The sequence below is a fragment of the Montipora capricornis genome, chromosome 8 (genome assembly GCF_036669925.1).
Source record: "Montipora capricornis isolate CH-2021 chromosome 8, ASM3666992v2, whole genome shotgun sequence".
Lineage (NCBI taxonomy): Eukaryota > Metazoa > Cnidaria > Anthozoa > Scleractinia > Acroporidae > Montipora > Montipora capricornis.
This window is the reverse complement of record NC_090890.1, coordinates 39158460-39182520: the sequence shown is the minus strand read 5'-3', so window position 1 is coordinate 39182520 and position 24061 is coordinate 39158460. Positions and strand designations below refer to the sequence as shown.

The following is a 24061-nucleotide window of genomic DNA, read 5'->3' as shown; positions in this document are numbered from 1 at the left end:
GTGAAAGGTAGCTCGTGCATTTTCCCGCGCGTGCAGCTTCGATCTTTATTTTATCCATATTTGGGCATAAAATTCTCCAAGGAAAAGAATTGCAAGTTACACGCTTTAAAGTCATGCGCTTCTGCTTCGAAATATTGACTTTTTCCAATATAATCCTTCACCGTTATATCAGCTTTGTTCTTTTCACCTTTTTTCAATTAAGCTTGTTTTTATTTTTCGCTCAGTCTGGTAGCTTATACAATGAGGGGATGCGACCTTTGGTTTATTCTGAAATGGATGCTGTAAAGAAAAAGATTGGCTGGGTTAGGAGAGGGGAGGACATCAAGTACTACAAAAATGCTATCAAGTAAGTCATGAACGTCATTTGGGAGCTGATTAAAGTGCGACTATGATCAAAAAATGATTTCCTTTTTTTCTTCAGTTTTGAAATTCTGTTCGCTTAACACCTGACTGGAAAAAAATTTTTACCTTTGATTTCTATCCAAAGGTTGTTTATTTTGAGTGTAAGTTTCGCGTTCCGCCATTACTCACGTTCAAAACTGACCGATTGGACTTCAGAGGGTTGGATCTGGGGAAAAGTGACGTCATTTACTCACTAGCTTAAAATTTCAGCGTGTAAACGCAACTTATTATATATGCAAAACATGAGTTTAAGGCAGCGTTTACACGAACGCGGTTTCACATCGACACGGTTTTATGACGGTTTGGAAGTGTTTACACGGAGCCGTTTTCACCAGAAAATCCAAGTCGCATTGGTATAAGCGAGCGCTGCAGTACGTGCTAAATTCACTATTTTCAATTGAACAATGCAAATTTCGCACCAAAATAGTAACCGTATTCAAGTCGATGCGGTTTCGCTGTTTACACGGCAGATAAAACCGCATGGTTTTGAAAACGCTCCACTTTTGGCAGCGGTTCCAAATCGACACGGTTTCGATAACAGTCTCGATCGGTGTCGTGTAAACGGAAGGTGTAACCGCAGCGATATCGATGCGGTTACAAATGAAACCGCGTTCTTGTAAACGGTGCCTAAAAATCTGAAAGCCCGAAACTCCCTTGCTGCATATTAATTCAGCCGCGTACACTTACATTGCATTCTTAAACTAATGAGTCTTTGACGTTATTTTTTCCTCGACCCAGCGCTCTCAAGATTTTTAAGTTAGTAATGGCGGACCAATAAATTCCAGTTAAAATACACAGATGTCTTTTTAAATTAAGAACTTAAAACTTGGGTCACTTAGTGTTAACATAGTTTTGAAATCCATAGAAAAATTGTTTTTTTGGTCGTAGTAGCACTTAAAAGCACACGACGGAAAGGGGATTGGAAGTGAATCTTTCGCTTACCAGGACATTTGGATTTTAAACTAATCGTCTTCAAAGGGAACTTCCACTAAAAAAAGAATTTACTTTGAAATATTGAACATATTGTTTACTATCAAAGTTGTGCGGTCTTTTTCCTATGGAAGCGTTTGTATCTGAAATAGACAAATTTCAAAAACGCTGGCTTTGGTTTTCAAATTTCCCGGGCGCCGCCATTTTGAATAATTGTGACGTTTAATGGTTACTTTGTTGTATTCACAAAAAGAACTTTTGTTTTGAAGCAATAGGGCAACCATTACACGTCACAATTATTCAAAATGCCAGCGCCGAAAAAATTGAAACCCAAAACAACCGTTTTTGAAATTTCTTTATTTCGGATACAAACGCTTCCATTAGAGAAAATTCGAACAATTTTGATGGTAAACATTATGTTCAGTATTTAAAATTATGTTCTTGTTTTAGTGGAGGTTACCTTTAATATTGAAAAGATTCTCATTTACGGAAATGTGGTACTTCCAAGACAAGTTAGATAAAGAGGTTTAGCTTCTTAAGAAACTGCGGTGCAGCGTTATTTGCTCTGACGAAGGGCTAACGCTCAAAATGTCAGCTTTCAAATTTCAAGACAAGTTAAAGAGGAAAACATTTTACTTCCGGTTGTCCATATTTTGCAGTAATCGTCAGACTAGAAGATATATATATATTTTTTATTAAACAAAATAATGTTCTAGTGTAAATATAGAGTCAAATTCATCAAGGATTAACTTGAGACACGAACATGGTCGCCCACTTCTTTGATAAGGGATACCAAAGTGAATGGTGCGATGTCACGCGTCATGCTTGGCTTAAGGAGGCTCGAAAGGGTTTCAACACTTAGAAGACACCTCTGTTTAGATCGAATAACGCTACAACACTGTATCACGTGTGGGAGGCGCGGTGGCCTCATGGTTAGTGCGCTCGACTCCGGATCGAGTGGTCCGGGTTCGGGGCCTGGTAGGGGACATTGTGTTGTGTTCTTGGGCAAGACACTTTACTCTCACGGTGCCTCTCTCCACCCAGGGGGTAACCCTGCGATGGACTAGCATCCCATCCAGGGGGGAGTACAAATACTCCTAGTCGCTTCATGCTACAGAAACCGGAGATAAGCGCCGGCCTGATGAGCCTTCTGGCTCGTAAGCGGAGACTTTACCTTTTTACTGTATCACGTAACAGCAATGTTATGGTACCATATGAAACACCAATTATTTCCAAACAAGATGTGATCATTATTGTGATGTAATAAGTTACCTTGGCAACGGGAAAGCCCAGCAAAAGCACCCTATATTTTGGATTTAGTTGCTCATGTCTCAAAAACGAACTCGGTGACTCCCCTTTTTTATTGCTGAAAAGATATTAGGAGGCCACAATGAAACTTTTGGCAAGGTTTAAAAAAATTGTCTAGTGGATTCAGAGCCACCTTAAAAAATCACAGAATTAAGGTGGCTCTGAATCCTCTGGACAGAATTTTTTTAAAGTTTGCAGAAAGTTTCATCTTGGCTTTCTGATTACTTTTCAGAAATAAGAAATGGGGGTCACCGAGTTCGGTTTTGAGATGTAAGCAATTAAGGACAAAATAAAGGGTGCTTTTACAGGGCTTGCCTGTTGCCACGGTGACATATTACGTTACAATAATGACTGTATCTTGCTCAGGAATAATTCCTGTCTCGTTTGGTACCACAATATTGTTAATACATGGTACAACGTTGTGGTGCTAAGCTTTCTAATAATATAAGAGCGTCACTCGGAAGCGTTGAAACTGGTTTGAGCCACCTTAACACATTATCCAAGAAGATGCATAAATGAGCTTCAGAAACGTGTTAGAGTGGAAACATTATTACTTCAGGACCACAGTAGATCCCAGCAAAGGGTCAGTGTTAAAAGCGCGCGAAAGCGCATGTGGCAAGGTATTATCAACTTGGATTTGCTTCCGATTGCTTTGAGATTGACGCGAAACTTGTCAGGCCCGCTGGGACTTTCTAATCTCGAGCGATTTCGTTGTTTTTGTAGGCGGGAAGATACAACAAAGGACAAGTATCATTACTCCCTAACCTGGACATGCGAGTTTCCGAACGAAAACGACACTTACTATTTTGCGCACTGTTATCCTTACACTTACTCAGACTTGCAGGTTTGTTGCTTTTGTTTGTACTTTTGATTTTTCCACCAGCGTGGTAACGTGCTTTACACCCCAGCATTTATTTGGAGACCTCTTGATTGGCAACATGTCCTCTACCTCTAAAAATGAAGATTATCGACAATTCTTAATTTTCTCTGGATTGACTGTTATCGTCAATATCGTCGATAATATTTTTCAAACTCCCTGTTGTCCTGAGTGCAATTCCAAGAACGAAGTTTTTCTTTCTGAAGATGCACTCTTGAAAAAAAAAACCTCGACCTTGAAATCCACTGTGCATGGTCAAAACTGAAATCGTATTTCTCATCGAATTCTCTAATGTCAAAAACAATGATACAATTTATGAAATCGAACGGCCAACTTCCCCTTTTCAATGCCTTTAAGCATTCTCTTCCACGAAGGCTTATCACTTCCTTTTTGTTGCCACCAACAAATCATTGCTTATTCCCCCTTTTAAAAGATAGAGTAATGTGCATTGTTACGGACTAAACAGAGGGCATTTTATATTTGAAGGAATATCTGCAAGAGTTCAGAAATGACCCAGTGCAATCCAGAATTTGTAAACAAAGAGTATTATGCCGCACACTTGCTGGGAATTCAGTGTACGTGCTCACAGTCACCAACCCATCCAGAAGACCTGCTGATGCAGAGGTAAAACGACAGACGTGTTTGTTGCACTTTTCATAAATGCTTTAGTTTTTGGCTGCTGTCAATCAACTTTGCAAAAAGGGTCCAAAGGTCACTTTCCGCGTTGTGATTGGCTCATCTTGATCAACTGAAAGCATTCCTGTTATTATAATAGTTCATTTTTTACCTTTATTGCTTGCTTCTTTTTTCAGCCTAATCTTTATTTAATACAATTATCTAGTATATTTTAATGTTTCATACACTGTTTAGTATACTTCTGTTCTCAACGACATTAATAATTCATGAGCTCAGAAGCCTATCAAAAATGGATAAATTCGTCACATGCATGACTTTTGAAACCCAATGAAAACCTAGATGAAAACCAGACGCGTTTTGAATATCGTACCCAATTATTATTATTAAAGCACAAAAGTATGTTACAATGAAGAGGAAGCTCGCGTTTTATTGGCTAATTGTGTTCGTTACCATGACGACACCTACATTCTCACATGTGAAAGATAAAAATGATATGTTCACTGCACGCGGTGAAGATATGGTTTTTTAGTAAAAGGAGAAATCCTGGTATTTCATCAGTATCTATATAATTAAAAAATGATTATAACCAACTCATCGCTACGCGCCTCGTTAGTTATCTATCACTTCATATCCAGCGCGCCCTCGTAGAATAATCGTTAAACATTTCATTGGGCCATGTGAAACACCGATATTGCTGAACATGATGCGGTCATTACTGTGACGAAATATAACTGCTTAAATGCAAGACCCAAAGACAAGGCGCATAGAACTCGTGTTTTTGCCCATCAATAAAGTATTATTACTTTGTGGCGTTCTCGCCTTTATCGACCTCGCTGTTTGCCAAAGTTCCCGAGTTTGGGTTATCGCGCTTGCGGAGTTTGTTGACGTGAGCAAAAGGTCCCATCTTTTGCTGTGTTATCAAGGGGTAAATTTTAAAAAATGCATTTCATGGTACTAGTTGGACCATTACATTATTTACCTGTTATTTCCAGGCCAAACAAATTGTTGTGGTGACAGCAAGGGTTCACCCTGGGGAGACAAACTCCAGCTGGATGATGAAAGGTCTTTTGGATTATCTAACAAGCAATGCTCCTGACGCAAAGGTTTGGATAATTTGTCATTCCTTGAGCACAGCACGCTCAGCTGGTGCTGGGAAGTGTTGATGAAGACGCACCTCTCACAAACCTTATTGTTAAAGCTAAGCCCCGTCTACACGAGCAATTTTTATGTGACATTTTACGTCTCAAATATATTTGGGCGTGTAGATAGAGCGAGTTTCAGTCGAGTGTCGTAAAAGACGGAGACAATCCAGTAAACCAATCAAAACTCGAAGTAATTGCACGTAGCGATTAGCTTGAAGTGCTTGTGAGCAAATGAGACCACACATTGAAAACACCCTATAAAGCCAGGAGGACTCCGGCTTTCTCTGATTCTGTGACCTTCACTATAAACAATAAAAACTAGGCAAAGCAAGGAATTTCTTCTCTTCGCGTGCGTTATGCTGTAACCAGCGAATTCCAGTACCAGTTCCAGTAGTTTCTGTTTCACAGTTTATTGTCAGTTATTTGTAATTTAGATTTGTTAAAGTGCAGCTAACCTCAGATTAGGCTCGATTGACCAGCCGTTTAGTGCGCCCGCGTTCCTCCGTGCACATCACGGCTGGATCACTTGTACATCTCCAGGCAATTGCATTTTGCACCAATCAGAAAGTCGCCTGCCTGCCAAGTACAAAATACACTTGCGACGGGTGCTACGTCACGGACAAACGACGCGGACCAGTGACCAGCCGTTCGTTGGGAGGAGGATGCTAACCGCACTCTCAAAACGGATGAAAATCGAGGCAAACCTCAGATTGTCTAAGTCAAAAAATTTAATTTTCTCACCATAACGCAGACTATCTTTGAGTTTTCTCCTCGTGCGCGAGATTTCGCTTTCTTGTGGGCCGCACAACTAACGTCAACCATTAAGTGACAGGCGATGACAAGCTAAATTCTCAGGCTTTGCATCCTGTTGAAAACAATTTCTTTCATTGAAAAACTCCCGTTCCGTCCGTATTTGTTCTGTTCTAAACCGGTCAAACCGGGACACTACAATGTATTACCGTCCCATATTTTGCGCTTTCTCTTGACCAAATATGGTAAAATGGCGTTAGGGTGCAATAATATATAATCGCTGTTATTGAAGGGATTAGTTCCACTCTCCTGCTTATGACACGGTGAGTGCAACTGTTACCCCTGGTTTAAGTTATCGTCTTCTCAGGCCAACGGTCAGGGACAAAATTAGTTGAGACATTACCCGAAAAGAGTCGTATTTTCCATGCGTACAGTCCTCAATCCCTGCTCTTACTGTTTTGCTACCCCCTTTTCAATGTTGCAACCATGTGAGAGTGTCCATGAAACGTTTTTTAACATTGAAACGGCAAAGGAAGTGGTGTTTCAACACTGTTGTCCCTAATGAAAGGCATAAATGTAGATTTTAATTTATGCACACTTATACAACAGTGACGTAATCAAAGACCTCGCACATTGATTGGCTAAGTTGACAACACATATCCTAAATTGGTCAGAGAAAACGACAACTCAGAGAGTTGTCTCTTTTTTTTCTAGCTTCTTCGTGACACGTTTATATTCAAGATCGTTCCCATGCTGAATCCTGATGGAGTGATTATTGGAAATTATCGTTGCTCTTTGGCCGGTAGAGACCTGAACAGGAACTATAAAACAGTCCTCAAAGATTCCTTTCCTCCTATCTGGCATGTCACGAACATGGTTCGAAAGTGAGTGATATTTGTGCTCTGACAGGCAGTGAATTGTCCATTTCTGAAGTTACCCTCGGTTTCAAAGCGAGTCCAGGAACGATTATTTTGTGATTGTAACCAATTGCTTTTCAAGGAAAAATAACATCTGATTTGTCATTTGTTTTACCCAGACTTGCTTTTAAAAAAGGTCGAATTCGAAAATGGTCTGTTGATTGAACTAAAAAAAATCCTTCACCTCCCTAAGCTTTGTGTCCCGTGCAGATTAACACAAACTAGTACTACTACATATAGGGATGATATATTTTTACAAACATTGCTTTTGTTATTCAAATGTGCAAACTAGTACTACTACTACATATAGGGATGATATATTTTTACAAACATTGCTTTTGTTATTCAAATGTGCCAACCACAGGAACAAAAGACCCTTTTGTTTCGACGGCGCAAGGAGGCTCTGATTGGCAGATTAATAACAATAGGCGACGTCAACGATATCTTCGCTTCAGTCTTGAACCTGCACTCTAACAAAAAAAATAGCTTTGAATTACAGGAAATAACCTCTACAGTCAAATTTGTTTATAATTTTTTTAAACATAGACACGCAAGAAAAGAATTTGGCCAATATGCAGCCGTACTGACCTCACGCTTGGTATGATTAGTATAGTATGATTGGAGGTTCCCTTTAAGTCTCTTCATATTTACCTTGGGTTTGATGAAATTTTGATCGGGTTTCAGTTGGCTGTTTGGTTTGGTTTTGGGAATCCTGTTATTGAACGTCCTTTGTTATTTTCACACCCTGGTCTTGACAAGTTGTTTTATTTTTTGTGCCAAATCCTTTTTTTCAGATTATTGGAGGAGCGAGACATAACGTTATACTGCGATCTACATGGACATAGTCGAAAGCAAAACGTGTTCATTTATGGCTGCGAAAACAGATTTGATCCTCTGAAAAGACTGCGAGAGAGAGTGTTTCCTTTGATGATATCTAAAAATGCCCCAACTAAGGTACGATGAGCGACAAAGGCTGGTCCGACACGACGTATATGAATGACGGTACATGTATTCATATGTATCCTAAAGACAGTTCAGTTCATTTTTCTTCTCTCTTCTCTTGACGGTTTGCCCTTTTCTGTGAGTTCGTATTCGTCTGTCATTGTCTATCTCTAAAATGACTTCGAATTCAAGCACCGCCAAGCTTGAAGGTCTACGACATCTTTCCATGTCTCCTGCAAATTTAAAACATGAAATGAAACAATAACTGAAGGTTCTTAAAAACGCATATGCATTCAACCATGCCGGAATTTTAGATTTTCTTTTTTCACTACTGAAAGTTGAGTCTTACCTGATGATACTTTGTCCGCCGGGCGGCGCTGTACAACGCAAGGTGCTTTGAAGCTGATAAAGGAGATAAGCTCCGTGCATCGATCATTAAAGCTTAGAATGTCATTTGAGCCGAAATTTCTCTTTATTAAGTTTCGCCAGAGAATGATGTTGTGGTGTGTTTTAAAATTAATATATTGATGTTCTCTTCTCTCGTAGTTTTCATTTGAAGGGTGCAAGTTCAAAATACAGAAAAGCAAGGTTGGTAAATGGTCGTATTGCATGAGATTTCGAGCCGTCCGATTCGTTTCCGAATAGTTTTTAAAAACGGAAGTTCCCCCAGCGAAATTGAGGATTTTGTTTATACGATGGCATCGGAGGTAGGATATGGTTAATGCCGCGTACATTGAGCATAAATAGATAGAAAATAGAGCTCGTCATCGTTTCACTTCGCCTAGGGCTCGTTTAAGCCTCACAGTTACTTACAACCGCGGCTCTGCTAGCGTTTTTTCATTGTTTTCTTGTATTACGGTGGACGGGTAAAGCTATTCGAAAACGCGTCGGGCATGTGCACGCGTTTCTTGTTTTTAATAGAGAGGAAGAAAGCTCTGTGTACATGTTGACGAGGTCTTCGATTCTGCTGATTTTTATCAGGAAAGGAACGAGACACGTAAAACAAAAGATGATATTTTTTTTTTCTTCGTGTTATTTAGGAAGGAACTGGAAGGGTTGTCATGTGGAACTTAGGAATAATGAACAGTTTCACCATGGAGGTAAAATTCTTTGAACGTGCTTTGCTATGAATGAGGGTTGGTTATCCGTCGAGGCGACGCTTTTCCAGGGCTGGCTGTTATTTGATATTTGATGGAATCATGGGTTACAAAAGATCTCGTTTGTTTAAGTGACAACCTTACTACTAGCCAGCATCCAATTTTGCCTTGCTCAAACTAGCAATGGTGCTTGAAACATGCAGACTCAAAGAAAGGGAAAAGGCAAGGAAGCGACGTCTTTTATTAGACACGCGTGTGAATTGTGAAGGAAAAGGAGTTGTAGTAAACTTGCCGCTTGTACATAAGAAAGAGAAAAGACTTTCTGGATGTCCCCTTTTTCATAGCCTGCGTATCTGTCGGGATATTTTATCGCGGTCTTATTTCATGGTTCGTCGCTCGCGAAAATCTCTCGTGGCTTGTCCGCTTCGCAGCCGTTCGCAATCGGGGCCAAAACACAACGGAGCAACCATCTATTTGCTCGCGGGTATTTAAAATAATCCCGCGATAAAATATCGTGCCAGTTACGGAGGCTACCTTTTTCACAGTCGTTGGAGGTGCATTTGATTCTCCTGATATTTTTAGTATCGACCAAACATTTTAACGTTGCTTTGCGCAAAATTCAGGACACATGATCGGTGCAAATGTTTTTTTCCAGAAGAAAAGCGTTCATGGATAATCAGAACGCTTATGTGGGCGTTTTTTCTCATTTACAGGCAACCTTTTGTGGTTCATCGCTTGGCAAACGTGCAGGATATCATTTTAACACGGAGGATTTTGAATCCATGGGATATCATTTGTGTGACACTCTCTTGGATTTCTGTGATCCTGACGACTTCAAGGTTTGAATGCCGAAAAAACATGCAATAGTTACAAGAGCAGCTCTCCCTCTGTTAAAGGGAGAATATTTGTTCCGGAACATTGTTTTTGCTTTTCAATTGTACATAGCTCTGGAACAAAAAAAACCTCTTCGCTTCTACGACTTGTTGTGGGAGGAGTTACCTGGCGGACGACTGAAGGGAGGGGCTCGGAGAGCGGAATTTATATCAAATCACAGATATAACCTTAAGTATTGATTCATTGAAAACAAACCGTTTTGTTTCGCTCCTGTACGGTATGCACTTCCGGGAGAGGGGACTCCCATATAAAAAATGGAGGGATTCGCGTCGGAAATTTTAAATTAAATCCCTAAAGAAGAACAATTTTGGCAGGGCCCATGCTCTTTTAACCCCTAAAAGACACCATATTAAAACACAGACAAATACGAAATACAGTGAATTTTAATGATGGCAAAGACACTATCATCTAATACTTTCAACTACGTGAACAAATATAAAAGTGTAAATAGACACTTTTATATTTCTTCGCGCGCTACCCTAACGGAGTCCTTCACGGCTACATATGATTGCGTTTTGCCCAGAACACCGTAAGTGAGACCAAAATCCGAAATTTATACCCCTAAGCGAGACGACGGGTATACCCCCCCCTTTTTACTCGTGGATATATCCACGAGTTTTGGTGAGGTTCTTTATGCAAATGTGTCACTCCTGCGTAACCGGAAGTTCGATCTAATAAGCCAATCAGGATGGATAATCACAACACAGCTTAGATAGCTGTGACTTCCTGTTCGCGAGGTTGTGCGCCGCCATTACTGTATGTCGCTTTTGTACTGAAGTGTTTGAGCACCTTCCGCTGCATTTAGAAGCAAGAAACGGAAGAATTAAAGAAATGGCTTTCTTCGAAGGTGAAGCAAAATATTCTGAACAAGTACAGATTGGTGCAAAAAATTGTGCACCGCCTTTCACTGACCAACGCGAAGACTTTAATACATTAATTAACGATGGCCAAAAATGATGCGAGTGTCAGTAATAATTTCTACAAAGCAGTGGCAAAAAAGAGCTTCTATGAGAGACTCTATCAAGCGGAAGAGACAAAATCACTTGAATAGTTCAGGGAAAAGAAAAACATTGCAGAACGCCAAAACAGATCTGAAAATATTGAAGCAGCAAGGGAATAGGAAAAGAAAAGCAATCCAGAACATATCAGAGACCTAAACAGAAAAGCATAAAACATTTAAGGAAAGCTATGCAGAGCTTAAGGCTAAACCAAACTGAAATTTGTCAAGGTCAAGGCTCTATTAGACATTCCATGTGAAAAGTGATTCAGTCTTTTTCGTGATAAGATAACACATCGCGCTGAATATATATGCACTTGCTGTGATCAGTTATGGTTCAGATCATCTATATTTAAGTGTATCAAATATAATGATAAATATTCACAAGGTTTGTTGGAGGAATGTATAACTGGCGCAAAAAGTGTTAATATTACTGAATGGATCTGCTCTACTTGCTAAATCTGATGACATTAACATTATATGACCTGGCAACAAAAATCAGACCTTACTGGTTCAAAATTACCCTGTCATCTGTGCAACGAACTTTGAACACATGGTAGAGCTCTTTATGGAGGATGTGTTAAAGAGTAATCTTATGCCTGTTGGAGAAATGGTATACTTAATTCCAGCAAAGGGGATTACCTCACATACATGCAGTATTTTGGGTATCTAGTTGCATGAGAGCCCACCGTGCTGTTACACAATTATCCAACTATCAATGCTAATGCATAAAGAAAACTTCAGCCTGCCAATTTTAAACAATCGCGGTAACTTTCATATCCACGAGTAACGACAGTGGCACTTTGATTATACTTGAGTCCCCCTCCCCCTCCCCCTACCCTTTTCTGGATGCACTTTCCAAAATCTCAAGAGATTGTTTTTGGGCTCCTTTACAGCAGTTTTCCTTGGAAAAAAGACCAATCTTTTTCTGCTGGTTGTGCCTCGTTGTAAATTACCACTTTAAATAAGAGAGTCTTTGAACTCCTTTTTTAGTATCTGTCCATCTTAAGGGAGCTGGAATTAACAATGAAAGCCGAGATTTTAGAAGGCATGAGACGTAAAGGAACTGCAGCGCCTAATCTGACTGAATCTGACATAGATTTGGATACAAACTACCCATCTGATATCGAATCGAGGTGAGCATTGAACGGCTTCCCAAATAACATTATCCCGAGTTAGTCCCGGTTCAAACGTCGTGCTATCGTTTAGAAATTAGGGTTCAATTTAAGCTCGTAATCTGAGTCAACCTTCCCGCCAAATTAAAAATGTGATGCTGTCTGGTATCCTGTGGGGCACGAAGCTTAACAGCTACGCAAGCTCACTGGCGTCGCAACACAACACGCGCAAACTCCGTGATCATGAATATGTTGCCATGTACTTTACTATAGATCTCTTTCATAATGGCGGCCAAATAATATATTGTTTTGTTTTAATGCTAATGAGCCGTTCCAGCCTCGGTATACGACTTTTTATTTCAAAATGAGGTTAGTAGGTCTAATTAATATAAAAACAAAAGAATGTAAAGGTGGTCGCCATTTATGAAAGTGGTCTTGGCAAGTTTGTATAGTGCTTACGCTTGGTCACCAGTGAGGACCAGGCTTAAGAAAAATCGACGACAACGACCATGAAAACGCATCCTCAAACTAAGAGTTGCGAAAATTAGCGTTTTCGTGGTAATTGGCAGGAGGGAATGTATGTCTGGCACGAGTATGGGCGGTCATGGCATCCACGTAACCATGTCAGTGTAATCTTTGGGCTGTTTACTTTAAAAATCCGAAAATGAAATTCTGGAGCCAAAGGATCGTTTACCCTTAACCAAAAATTCCCGAAAATTTAGATTGCAATGTAAATGGTAAGTACACTATGGTATGCCAGTCTGGAAAGTTAGTCCAAGATTTCTAAACGTAATTTCCGACAGGAAAATGTGTATTCCATCGGCGTTCCTCCGGTTTATGTTCCTCCTCGCCTCCTGGTAAATTCGAAAGATATTTTAGGGTGAAGTTTAAACTCGGCAGTTCGCGAGTTGAACTTGATTCTCTCGCGTTACAGAATCTCATATTACCTCCCTGGTCCTAAATTCCCACCCTGGTCAGAGTTTTTCTCTGTCCTTGTGTGAGCCCAATCCTATTAGTAGGGCTAACGCTCACATGGTTTACATGGGTAGAAAACTAGCACTTCACATTACCCTTCAACAGTCAAGTCTGCTAGATTTTCTTCGTTGTTTTTTTTATGGGTGTTTAGATTATTTGAAATGGTTGCCCAACACATCACAGTCATTTGCTGATTTCAAAACCTTAACGAGCGGTTATCAATCTTCAAAACGTTGCTGAAGATACCAATAGACCTCTTCAAAGTTGTGTGCTTAGTTACCTGGCCTTTAAATGAAAATGAGGCTGGTGTTGACCTTGTTATGATACAGAGCTCCCGCCTTTTCTTATGCTAATGATGTGGTTGTCATGCTAATTAGTAAGAATTTACATAAGAAAAGCAGTGAGGTTTCTATCAAAACAAGGTCAACTCTAGCCTCGCTTTCATTCATAAGCCAGGTAACGAAGCACACAACTGTAAAATGGACTGTTTTGAACCTCATTTTCTCTTGCTGCAAGTGTTTTCCTTTCTTTTTGATTGTGTCTGCAGTACTGGTGGTTCGGATAGCTCTGTATCAGATGGTCTTCCAATGCATATTATTTACGCTGCCGAAGGTCTTAAGCTGGTATGTTAAAAACCTAAAATGAAAACACAAATAAATAATAATGATAATAAATTCGTCTATATGACCTCCGTTTATCAATTATGTTGGATCATCTTATTTGCTGAATGTGGATGAGGAAATTTGGCGAAAATTATGTGGCAAATAAAAGTTGCCGCGTGCGAAAATTTGTTCGGGTGGACGATTCATCTGAAGGAACCTAAGCCCCGCTCTTCACGACCAAGACAGCAGCGTGACTGTGTGAGAGATGTCATTCTGTCCCAGAGATAATTGCGTTTTCTGCTAATAGCGACGTTCACTGTTTACAATCATTGACCAAAATAGTTTTTTATGTTTCAAATTTGCCAACTATCGAACTTACAAAGAACAGCTAATAAACCTCTTGTTTTATCCATCCATACTCACGGGCAGCATTCAGGCTCCGTAAAGAATAGGCCATTTCCGAGTTCATGTCTGGTTCCTCTTCAAAGCGAGTCTAAGTGTGAAGTTGTTGTTACGAAAATTAGTTTTCATTCATTTGTAAAGTAGAACTAATTACCATCACCAAAACTTCGCACTTAGACTCGCTTTGAAGAGGAGGCAGACATGAACTCGGAAATGGCCTACTGCAGAGGAGGAAGTGCTGCCTTTGAAGTTAGGTCTGCAATAGGTCTATTTGGATAAGGGCTATAAGCCGCAGTCGCTGCCTCACGACCCTTGTTACTGAATAAAATTCTTTGGGACGCCAAAAAACTGGCGCACTATACCAAAAGAGTGGGTCCAAGAGTTCCAAGTGTTGTGGTTTGTCCAATTCTCTTCAGCAAATTTGGCCATCTTGGCGTGAAATCTCAAAATAGGTGATGGAGTACGAGGTCTTGCAAGGAAAACCAAAAACACTCTTAGGTCATCTTTATTCATGTTTGTCGACTCGGATACAGAAAATTTCATCAGTTTTCGATATTTCTCTCTTGCTTAAAACCTCTACGTATTTCATCATGGTTAGTGTCAGCATTGGACCCTGTAAATTTTCTGGTCATTTTGTGGCAGTTGCTAAAATTGTCAATGATACGCACATTTTCTCGCCATTTTTGATCGATTAATGATTTAGAGGCAAGACAACCAGGTTTTCTGCAGTATTTAAAACTCTGAGATACAATAGGCCATTTACTTGACGGTACCAGAATGCTTTGCAACGCGCTTTCTTTAATATTGAGATATATGTACTCTCCTGACAAAGGACCATTTCCGAGTTGCTGTTTGTCTCGGTTTCGAAGTGAGTCTTGGTGCTCAACTATTGAAAGGGAAATGAGTTTGATTTGCACAAGAATATGCGACTCATTTCCATTTTAATGGTTGTGCATCAGGACTGGCTTTGAAACTGAGGCATGCAGGAAGTCGGAAATGGACTATTGGTAAAAGTTGTCAGAAAATGGAGGCCACTCAAAACATTCTGACCTGGGAACTCAATTGCGGCATCGTGCAAGTGGCCTGTTTTGAAAAGAACTATTTTCCTGTTTAGGGAACGAGGAAGAAGCTGAAAACAAGAAAGGAGCGCAACAAGAGGCGTGCAAAGGCTATGAAAATTAAAGATGTGCTGTTGGCCGATGCGGCTAAGAAAGCGGAGGTATGATTTCTTAATCTTCTGTAAATGACTATGAAGCGCTGTACATCTATTTCCTCAATAAGTTCACCGATGACTCATCGGAGTGACAGCGCGGCGCTTGGGTTGATCTTGTTTTGATACAAAACAAATTACAAACGAATATGTAAATCGTACCTTTTTCACGCATGTTTGTATTTTAAGTTGTCTAACACCTTTAAAGGCCCACCTTCAACCGACAGGCCTTTCGACTGTTTGTTGTAATGTTTAAAAAACGAGCAGCAGTGTTTTATCGGGGTTTACACGAGGCGTAGCCGAGTTTTTTTAGACCCAATAAAACACGTGCTGCGAGTTTTTCGAACGGCTTAAGAAACATTCCTCAAAGAGGGTGCCCCTCTGGACTCAAAACAATAGTTCAAATTATGAGAGGTGAATATTAGCACACAAGAAAAACAAGCTATGCCTTATTAGTATTCTTTATATAAAGAATACTAACGAGGAGAGTTTTATCAGGATATAAAGCTCATACACGTGATTGTTTTTTTTTTGTTTACATCATGCTTGCAACACCAGTATCCACCAACAGAAGTCAAATTGGTTTACCAAAAACAAGTAAAGGTAAGAAAAATGGCCTATAGCTAGCTTGGTTTTGTCAGTCGTCTCTTGTTTCCCATTAGGAACGTATACTAGCTCGACGAAAGATGCCAGTTATGTCCAAATACAATACAAATAATTAGATGATCGCCCAATTTCGATATCCAACACGAAGTGTCCCTTTAAGTCTAAGCATTTTCTACCTATTTCCAACGATACAGTAAGGTTAAAGGTTAGCGTTAATTTTTAGCTTAAGGAAAATGCGGCTGTTTATCCTTACTTGTTGGGTTGCATTTGTGACATTAATTGTCTTTATTATATGGCTTGTGTTTATTTTTCCTATTCGTGTTAATTTAAGCCACGCTAATTATGTTGAGCGCTCTTATTTTCCATTACTTAACGCGCGCTCTGATTGGCTAATTGTGACTGAATTGTTTGGGGAATTGTAGGGGATTATTCTCCCACGGGCCGATTACGGGCTTGCAAAAACAAAGCAAAAGGTAGTTAAAAAGCCATATAATAAACTTACTAACCGAGCTAGCTCGAGCCGTATTGGGGAATATTGACCCTCGGTCGTTTTTGTACGGACCTCGCTGCGCTCGGTCCATACTGCCACGACCTCGGGCCAATATTCCCCAGTACGGACCCTCGCGCTCGGTTAGTAAGAAGTTAGTATTCCGAGACACGAGTGATGTTTAAGTTGGAGAGAAGAGTGCTTCGCGACGCTTATTGAAATCCGGGTGCGTCTGATTACGTTTCTGGACAAATCTGAAAGATGCTCTTAACACTGAAGGTCATATACGTGCGCGGTTGCTTTGCACCTTTTACCATCTGTATAGGGAGTTTGCGCAACGACAGCCAATGATTTTGGTTACCGTACCATTTTCGCCGTCATCCCTTAAACAACGACGTGAAATTGTCCTATTTGAGTTTATACTGAATGAGCACGTGAGAACACTACGATAATTTTTATACGCCGCTCGGGCTAATTGCAGATTCCAGGATCATTAGCACACATTTTGCGCGTAAATCGAGTTTTAATAATCTTGATAATGGGAAATTTCACAATTTCCGGTGAAGTTGTCGTTTTCGCCAAAGACGTTGTTTTTTAAAGGTCTTTCGTGTCATTTATGGCCCAGTTCAGTACTTGAAACACGGTTTACGTTTGGCATGTCCTGCCATATGTGAGTCTCGAAAAATCGTTTGGGTGTTGGATGTTCATACTATGTAGCTTCCTTTAGCGTAAATCTTCTCTGGACACCTCGGCTAGTTAAAACGTCAGCATCTTAATCTGTTAACCTTTGTTCAGCGTTCCGTACAGCCCAGTCCCGCACGGATGAAACCTGAAAGACAGCAACGGAAACGCGATCTTAAGGAAAACAGCGGGTCATGGACTCCTGTCTCACCACACGCCGGATTGAGAGTTGAGGGTGCTCGATGCAGGGTAAAAGTAAACCATTTTCACTTTCTTTCGCAACCCAGCTTGAATAAGTTAATAAAAGAAGCGAGATTTAGCGTGGGCCAAGAGTGAATTAGATAAGAGTGTTTCTCTATCAATTTGCGGTCTTGCCCCAGCAGAGGGCAGAGGGCCGGCACTTTAACCAATCAGGAGAAGCCATATCACTCGTGACTACTTCCGCCATGTTGTCATGTCTGCGGTCAGGGAAATGACAACTAATTTTCGCGGGAACAGGTATTCTAAAAAAATAGACTCATTTGAGGCTGTGCTGGGGTGAGCTCACCCATGCCATGACAACACTCACGTGACCAGCAGCCATGTTGGATTACTAAAACAAAAGAAAATATTTTTGGCTAAAAATAGAATTCAATTCCCGGAGGATTAGTTTGGTGCACCATCATGGCCGTCATTCCGTTGTTTAGGTTTACCAATGTGGCCGCCGTGACGTCACGTGAAAACACTCTTGCTGAGGCGGAAGGGTCGCACGCACCACATAGGTAGAAGGGCACGCGAATTTTTTGAACCACGGACGGCAACCGGAAGTGAACATTTTGCTTGCGAAGACAGTAGTTTCTCCCAGATTTTTAAACTAATCGTCTCTAATAGAGAAAACATACTTATGTGGTAGTGTGAAGACAAGTTATAAGGAAAAAGTTCACTTCCGGTTGCTTTCCGTGGCTCAAAAACGTCGCGTGCCATGAGGAGAATAAAACTCGTCGTCACTGGAGGAGGGAAAAAAGTACAAAATCCTGTGACGGGATCTGGGCGGCAAAGTCTCGAGAACTGTGCTGAAAACATGTAAATACCATGGCACACGAGAGGCATTTTAGTTTTGAAATGTAAATTTTCCGAACAAAATTTCCAGGGTGGTTTTTGGTAAATGATGCGCAACTCACTCTATGAAATTAACAAATGGAAAGTGGTTCAGCGTTGTCTGTACTCTTATGGACAACGATATTCGTCAAATGTTGCTCCTCGTTCGTCCAGAACAAATTTTGACCACTGTGATGACGAATTTCGTTGTCGATAAGAGTAGAGAGAACGCTGAACCATTTTCGATTTGTTTTTTACCACAATATTCGACGCCAAAGAAAGTATTTATTTCAGAGCGTGACCAAGAAAGAGCAAGCGTTCTCTATAACTTTCTCGCAATACGATTGGTTTCTTTCCCAAAATGAGCTTTCCTGATTGGCTATTACATTGCGTGACAAATTGACTCGAGCATGACGCGAGCAGCGTTGTCCAGACTCTTATCGACAACGGCAAATTAGCCAGTCAGATTGCGAGATTACAGGCGATTGTGGTAAAATGAAAGTTAGAAAGGTAATCGTAGTTAGATAAGCAACTTAAGAAGTTGCAAGCAAGACTGAAAAGATCCAGGTGTGAACGGGTTTCAGTGGAACCCACGACAGTGCACTGCTCTACGAACTGAGTTTTCAAGCCATCTGGAAGCTGGTCAATTGGCCAGTTTCGTATTCTGACGGTTAGACTGGATCTAGCATGAAATGGAGGCTAATGCGGAGGAAATAACTTGCATGTGAAAAGATTCCCTTGCATTAGCCTCCATTTCATGCTCGATCCAAATCAACTGTTAGAATACGAAACTGACCTATTCCGAGTTCAAGTTATATCCCGGAAGAGGCCGGTGAATGAAATAATTTTAGAATATAGGAAATTTCATATATTTGAAATTTTCAACTCTTATCTCACATCCATTCTGCTGTTAAATTGTATATACTTTTATACAGTGTAAAAAATCATCCCACGCTATCGTGGATTATCGGATATTGCGTTTCTAGCTTTCTGATTGGTTCACGCAATCTCGGTTATCGGCTCACATACCGTATGACCTAATATGGAAACTGATTGCGTCAAGTGTTGTCAGGGTGAAAAATTCGTGGGAGAAGAAGAATTTCTCGGGACACAATGGCGGAAAAAAGTAGAAATTTAATGAAAATTTAATAAATCGATTCTTCCATTCGCTCTTGTTGGATCAGTGAGACTGTTTATAGCCAACTCGGCGCTACGCGCATCTTTGGCTATTTACCATCTTATATCCAACGCACGCTAATGGAATGATTTAAGGGGGTAGTTTCTAAAGAAACTGTGGTGCTGCGTCGGTGGGGAAGCAGTACACAAAAATTTGGTTTTATCAATGGAGTTGATAATGTAAATTGACCACCGTACAGAGATTCTAAAAGCTGACGTTTCGAGCGTTAGCCCTTCGTCAGCGCGATTCGATTCGCTCTGACGAAGGGCAAACGCTCGAAACGTCAGCTTTTAGAATCCCTGTACGGTGGTCAATTTACATTATCAACTCCGTTGATAAAACCTAATGAAATGATTGTTGATTATTGCAAATTGTTCGTATGAACATTATCTATACTGTTCAAAGTCAAGGTAGTCAGTGTTGTATTCGGGTTGAATCATTATTTACGGTTTTATATTTTAGTTGGTGGAGGCAGTTTGGTTTGTTGGTTGGGGGTGTGTTCCTGTCATTTAAAGCGCATAATTTGCTTGAGGATGCTCGTCAAATGCTGCTTCTGACTAACATCTGCATTTTTTATCGGTGACATGAACTCAATTTTACCGCAGTGTTAAATAGACAACTATAGTTACTTCCCTCCAGTCTGCCATGTTTCTTTTGATTGTTCTCTATTATGAACGGCCCATCATCTCCTCCTCGGGTCGAAAGCGTTGTGATGAATGCTCCTGTTATCTTGCAGCATGAGTACTTAGAAGCTGTAACCAATGCCTATATGACAAGTGGAATTCTGGTTACCGAGTCAAAAGGTAGCTATTGCATGTTCGTTAGTTGCTCAATGTTTTGACAATGAAAGCGCATATAAGTGAGCTTTTAGGGAGCAGGTGCAGTGGAAAGCGCTCGCTGTCTCACCACAGCAAGACCGGGTAACGAGAAGGGTTCAAAATACGAGTGTTCAAGTGACAACTTTTATGTCCCAAAAAATGTATTTGCTGGTGTAGATGGGACATATAGTGTTTGTTGAAAAAACTATTTGTTTATGCACCAGAAATAACTTTGGCTTGCAGATACAAACGAAAACAAGCCAACCATTAATAGAAATCATTTCAACCTCTCCTTATTCGCTAAGTTTCATTTGACGAATTATCCACTCAAATTCAAGTTTTTGCATGTGGCGAGTTTCATTTTCAACCTCATGTGTGTTGGACCGCGTGCTTTTCAGAAAATTTGTTTGTCAAATAATGTTCTGTCAAAATTTTCCAGTTCTTGGAAATGCAGCACTTAGCGGGCTTGCCCTACTAATAGGCCTTTTGCAACTAACGATGACATGGTACAAAATCCGCCATGCTGGAGGGGAAGCTCATTATTATTCCCCCACTGGGACATTAAAACAAAGAGACCTGAACCAGTCAAGGGGAATAACAATGTGCTTGCCCTCCAGCATGGCGGATTTTGTACCATGTGATCGTTAGTTGCAAAAGGCCTATTGGGGCTGACTCTCTTTCTTTGCTGCCCCCCCCTTTCCCTGGGGAGGGCCTACCCTCCTCCCCTAGTGGTAGTTGACAACCCCTTTAGCAGCAGTCCGAGAATGCCACACATGACTTGTTCAGTTTTGTAAACAGTGAGTATTATCGTTACTAGGAATAGTGTTAACCTATAAACTCCCCCACCCCCTCCCGGCAAAAAAGCGTATGTACAGCCACCCCTTCCGATTTTTTCTGAGTAGAAGGGGCGGCAGCACACAGGCTTCCCGAAGCGTAGCTGAAAGCGTTTTTTTCTTATTTGTACTTTTCCTTCAGAAGTTCCTCATTTTCGCTACACGGACGGTAAAATGTATCTTAGAGAGGCGCCGTCGCCTGAAACAGCCGAAAAGTGAGTGGGTTTATGAGTTTCTTTTGGCATCTTTTATGGCAGAGGGCATGTGAAATGATGAACTGTGAATGGTATTTTGCACTAAAAAATTAGAATGGAGCTGTTGCAATTACTTTTGTATATCATCACGTATCAATTTACCCTTGGAGTTTAAAAGAGCGCCTTGAGGTAACAATGAAGAGAAACGTTTTGAACACACGACGGAGATTTAGGCAGAGGTTGCCGAAACGTTCCAGAAATCGTCTGTTTGAGTAAACAATAAGTATGTGGCATCTTCAGGTCTGGTTAAAAGGGAATACTCCTCCCTTTTGATTGCTTTCGCCGGGCTGCCACCCAGATATACCGGTACCACTGCTTAGGACCATCTGAACAGACGTTGTAAGTTTACCTAAACTGGGAACTCAATAAACTTTGCTCACGTGATTAGTGGTCTTTTCAAGTAGGCTCAAACAAACGTAAAAGTTTGCTTAAAGTGGCACCTGTGACCAAAAAATTAATTCTTATCTTTCTTTGGTTTTCAAAACTATGGTAACTAAACACTAAGCGACTTAAGTCTTAAGCCTTGTTTTGAAAAAGAAACCTGTTTATTTTTAACTGGAATTTTTGTATTTAATGCTCCGCCATTAGTAACTTCGAGGAGAAAGTGACTTCCAAGGCTCACTAGTTTAAGAGTTTTCAGACTTTTAAACTCGCTTTTTGCATATATAATCAGCTCCATTTACACGCTGAAATTTTAAGCTAGTGAGCCTTTGACGTCACTTTTCCCTGGATCCAGCTCTGTGAGGTCCAATCGGTCAGTTTTTAACATGAGTGATGGCGAACCGTGAAATCCATTCTTGCACAAATAGTAAACGGCCTTTGAATAAAAACCAAAGCTCAAAATTTTGCCAGTCAAGTGTTAAGCAAACGCACTTTCAAAATCTGGAGAAAAGGAGGTTGTGATTTTATTGATCACAGGGCTTTATAAATAACTTTTAATTGCTATAGAATTAGTCATGTGCATATGCTATATTTGCGAGTCATTTGATCGTGTTTTTTTCGTTAGCCTTGGTCATTGGTCTTCAAGTAGCCCTGTGAATCAAGCACACGGTTTTGAATTGAGCGACGACGAGGGACACTTCGCGGTATCTTACTTGGCAAAGCAGCTGGAAGGAAATGCTGGTGCGTAACATCAGTACATTTTAGACGAATGGAATTTAAATTGCGTTATTTTTCTTTGTATGGTAAATTATTTCTTTTGTGTGAAAATTCTCCTTTGGGAAATGGGGAGAAGGCGAGCCGGGTTACTCGGCCTCAGGGGTGAGTCGAGATTGTTGATTCACAACTCTCTACTCCGAGAGGTTTTTTGCCGGGTGAATTTGAAGTGATTTTCTTTAATTTGATTTTACAGTGCTTTTTCCTGGGATTTAAAATCTGACACCCATACGTTCGAGAACTATCGAGTTGGTACTTGTCCATTTTGAAAGTCTTTTGTGTGACTCTTGACATTTCCGTGGTATCCCTGTAGCTGTTCAGGGCTCGAAATTGCGACCAATACAGTCGCATTTGCGACTAAATTTTTCCCTTTGCGACTAAAATATCTGGAGAAGTCGCAAATTTGCGACTTGTTGTCACCTTCGCTCTTTCGAAACAAAAGGGTTAGCAGTTGCCACTTTGCTGCTACTTTTGCTAAAATAAATAAATGACAAAATTATTTTGTTTCTCGCTGTGAATTTCTCTGAAGATAGCGTAATTATAGAGTAATTTAGCTGCGATGTTACGTGCACAGCTCCATTCCTTCGATCATTTGCCATTTGTAGCGGTTTCTTTACACACAAGTATTGCGGGCTCATATTTTTTTGCTAAACCGCTGACAACACAATGCAGCGCGGCGATTTTGCGACTAAAATTTGCGAAATTGCAACTACATTTTCGTATCTTGTCGCAAAATTGCGACTGGATTTTTTCGTTAATTTCGCTGTTGGTTATTATCAGTACTATTATTTTGAAATTATACAAAAGTTTACGATGCGGCAGTCAGCGTGGTATAGAAATCGGTTGTGTGACAAAGTGGCAAAACTGCAGTTCCAGAAACTACTGGAGCCAATCAGAACAAAGGCGATCAAATAAACCAATCAGATTTTGACGCATGCATTTAGTTGGAGCGAAGCGCGGGAGAATAACCGCGACAGGTCTGCTTCTGATTGGCTAATAAAGTGGCGCGGGCCCCTTTTGCGAATTACAATTGGTACCAGTGTTATAACAAAGCCATTTATTTATACACGTTTTGTGTTCTGTAGAATGTTCTTCTGTTTTACCAAGAAGTCGGAACGAGACGAGGGGAAGCTCAGCTTTAGCATTGGCGCGCAAAATTACCATGGCCAACAATCGCCGCAAGGCAGCCGCTCTTGCAGCCGAGGAGACTGAGCACCAGGCTTCTGCTTCGCTCATACCCAGGACTCCCGTTCAACCATATCCTTATTTTCCTTGGCAGCCAAAGGGAGACTGTTTATCCAGCACAAAGGTACAGAGGGCATCTCGTTCGCTCAACAAAAGAAACCGGTATAAGGCATCCTGAAACATTTGTCCCCGTCTTTTTCGCACAGTCTGAGTCTCTTGTTTCTTGTTTTATCAACGAGAGATGCTAAAGAAAATTTTGTGATTAATTCATTTGTCAAGTAACATTTAAGAACGATGAAAAGTATGACGGATGTTTTCCTCTCTCTTTCTCAGCGCACGAGCTTGACGAATCCAAAATCCCTGCAATCCCTGATTGGTTCAGACAGCTGGCTGAAATTTTTTTACTCGTGTATGGGAACGCGACCGGATTTTAGGCGTGATAAGTCACAGTCTTCGAATTCATCACTTATTTTTTGCTCCGTTTTGATATGTTTACGATTACAAAAAAGCATCCTAGTCTGCTTAACCAACCCCGAAGAAACTGCCGAAGGAGGAGGGAGACAACGTTTTATCCTCTAGGGTACCCTGGGGC

General features: G+C 40.6%; 1 protein-coding gene across 2 annotated transcripts in view; it reads left to right on the top strand.

Moving 5' to 3' along the window:
- LOC138060140 (cytosolic carboxypeptidase 2-like) overlaps positions 1-24061 on the top strand; it is a 42776-nt gene that overhangs the window by 12931 nt on the left and 5784 nt on the right. Inside the window, exons 9-26 of one of the 2 annotated variants that reach the window (XM_068905856.1) lie at positions 225-346; positions 3364-3484; positions 4004-4141; positions 5146-5256; positions 6760-6929; positions 7757-7916; positions 8451-8492; positions 8945-9004; positions 9715-9840; positions 11886-12028; positions 13530-13605; positions 15101-15205; positions 15755-15799; positions 17085-17219; positions 19961-20027; positions 21018-21090; positions 22136-22251; positions 23370-23593. In XM_068905856.1, coding sequence (XP_068761957.1) covers positions 225-346; positions 3364-3484; positions 4004-4141; positions 5146-5256; positions 6760-6929; positions 7757-7916; positions 8451-8492; positions 8945-9004; positions 9715-9840; positions 11886-12028; positions 13530-13605; positions 15101-15205; positions 15755-15799; positions 17085-17219; positions 19961-20027; positions 21018-21090; positions 22136-22251; positions 23370-23593 — 2034 coding nt within the window. Of the gene's footprint in view, positions 1-224; positions 347-3363; positions 3485-4003; positions 4142-5145; positions 5257-6759; positions 6930-7756; positions 7917-8450; positions 8493-8944; positions 9005-9714; positions 9841-11885; positions 12029-13529; positions 13606-15100; positions 15206-15754; positions 15800-17084; positions 17226-19960; positions 20028-21017; positions 21091-22135; positions 22252-23369; positions 23594-24061 lie in introns of both variants that reach the window. The other variant, XM_068905855.1, reaches the window with a different exon arrangement.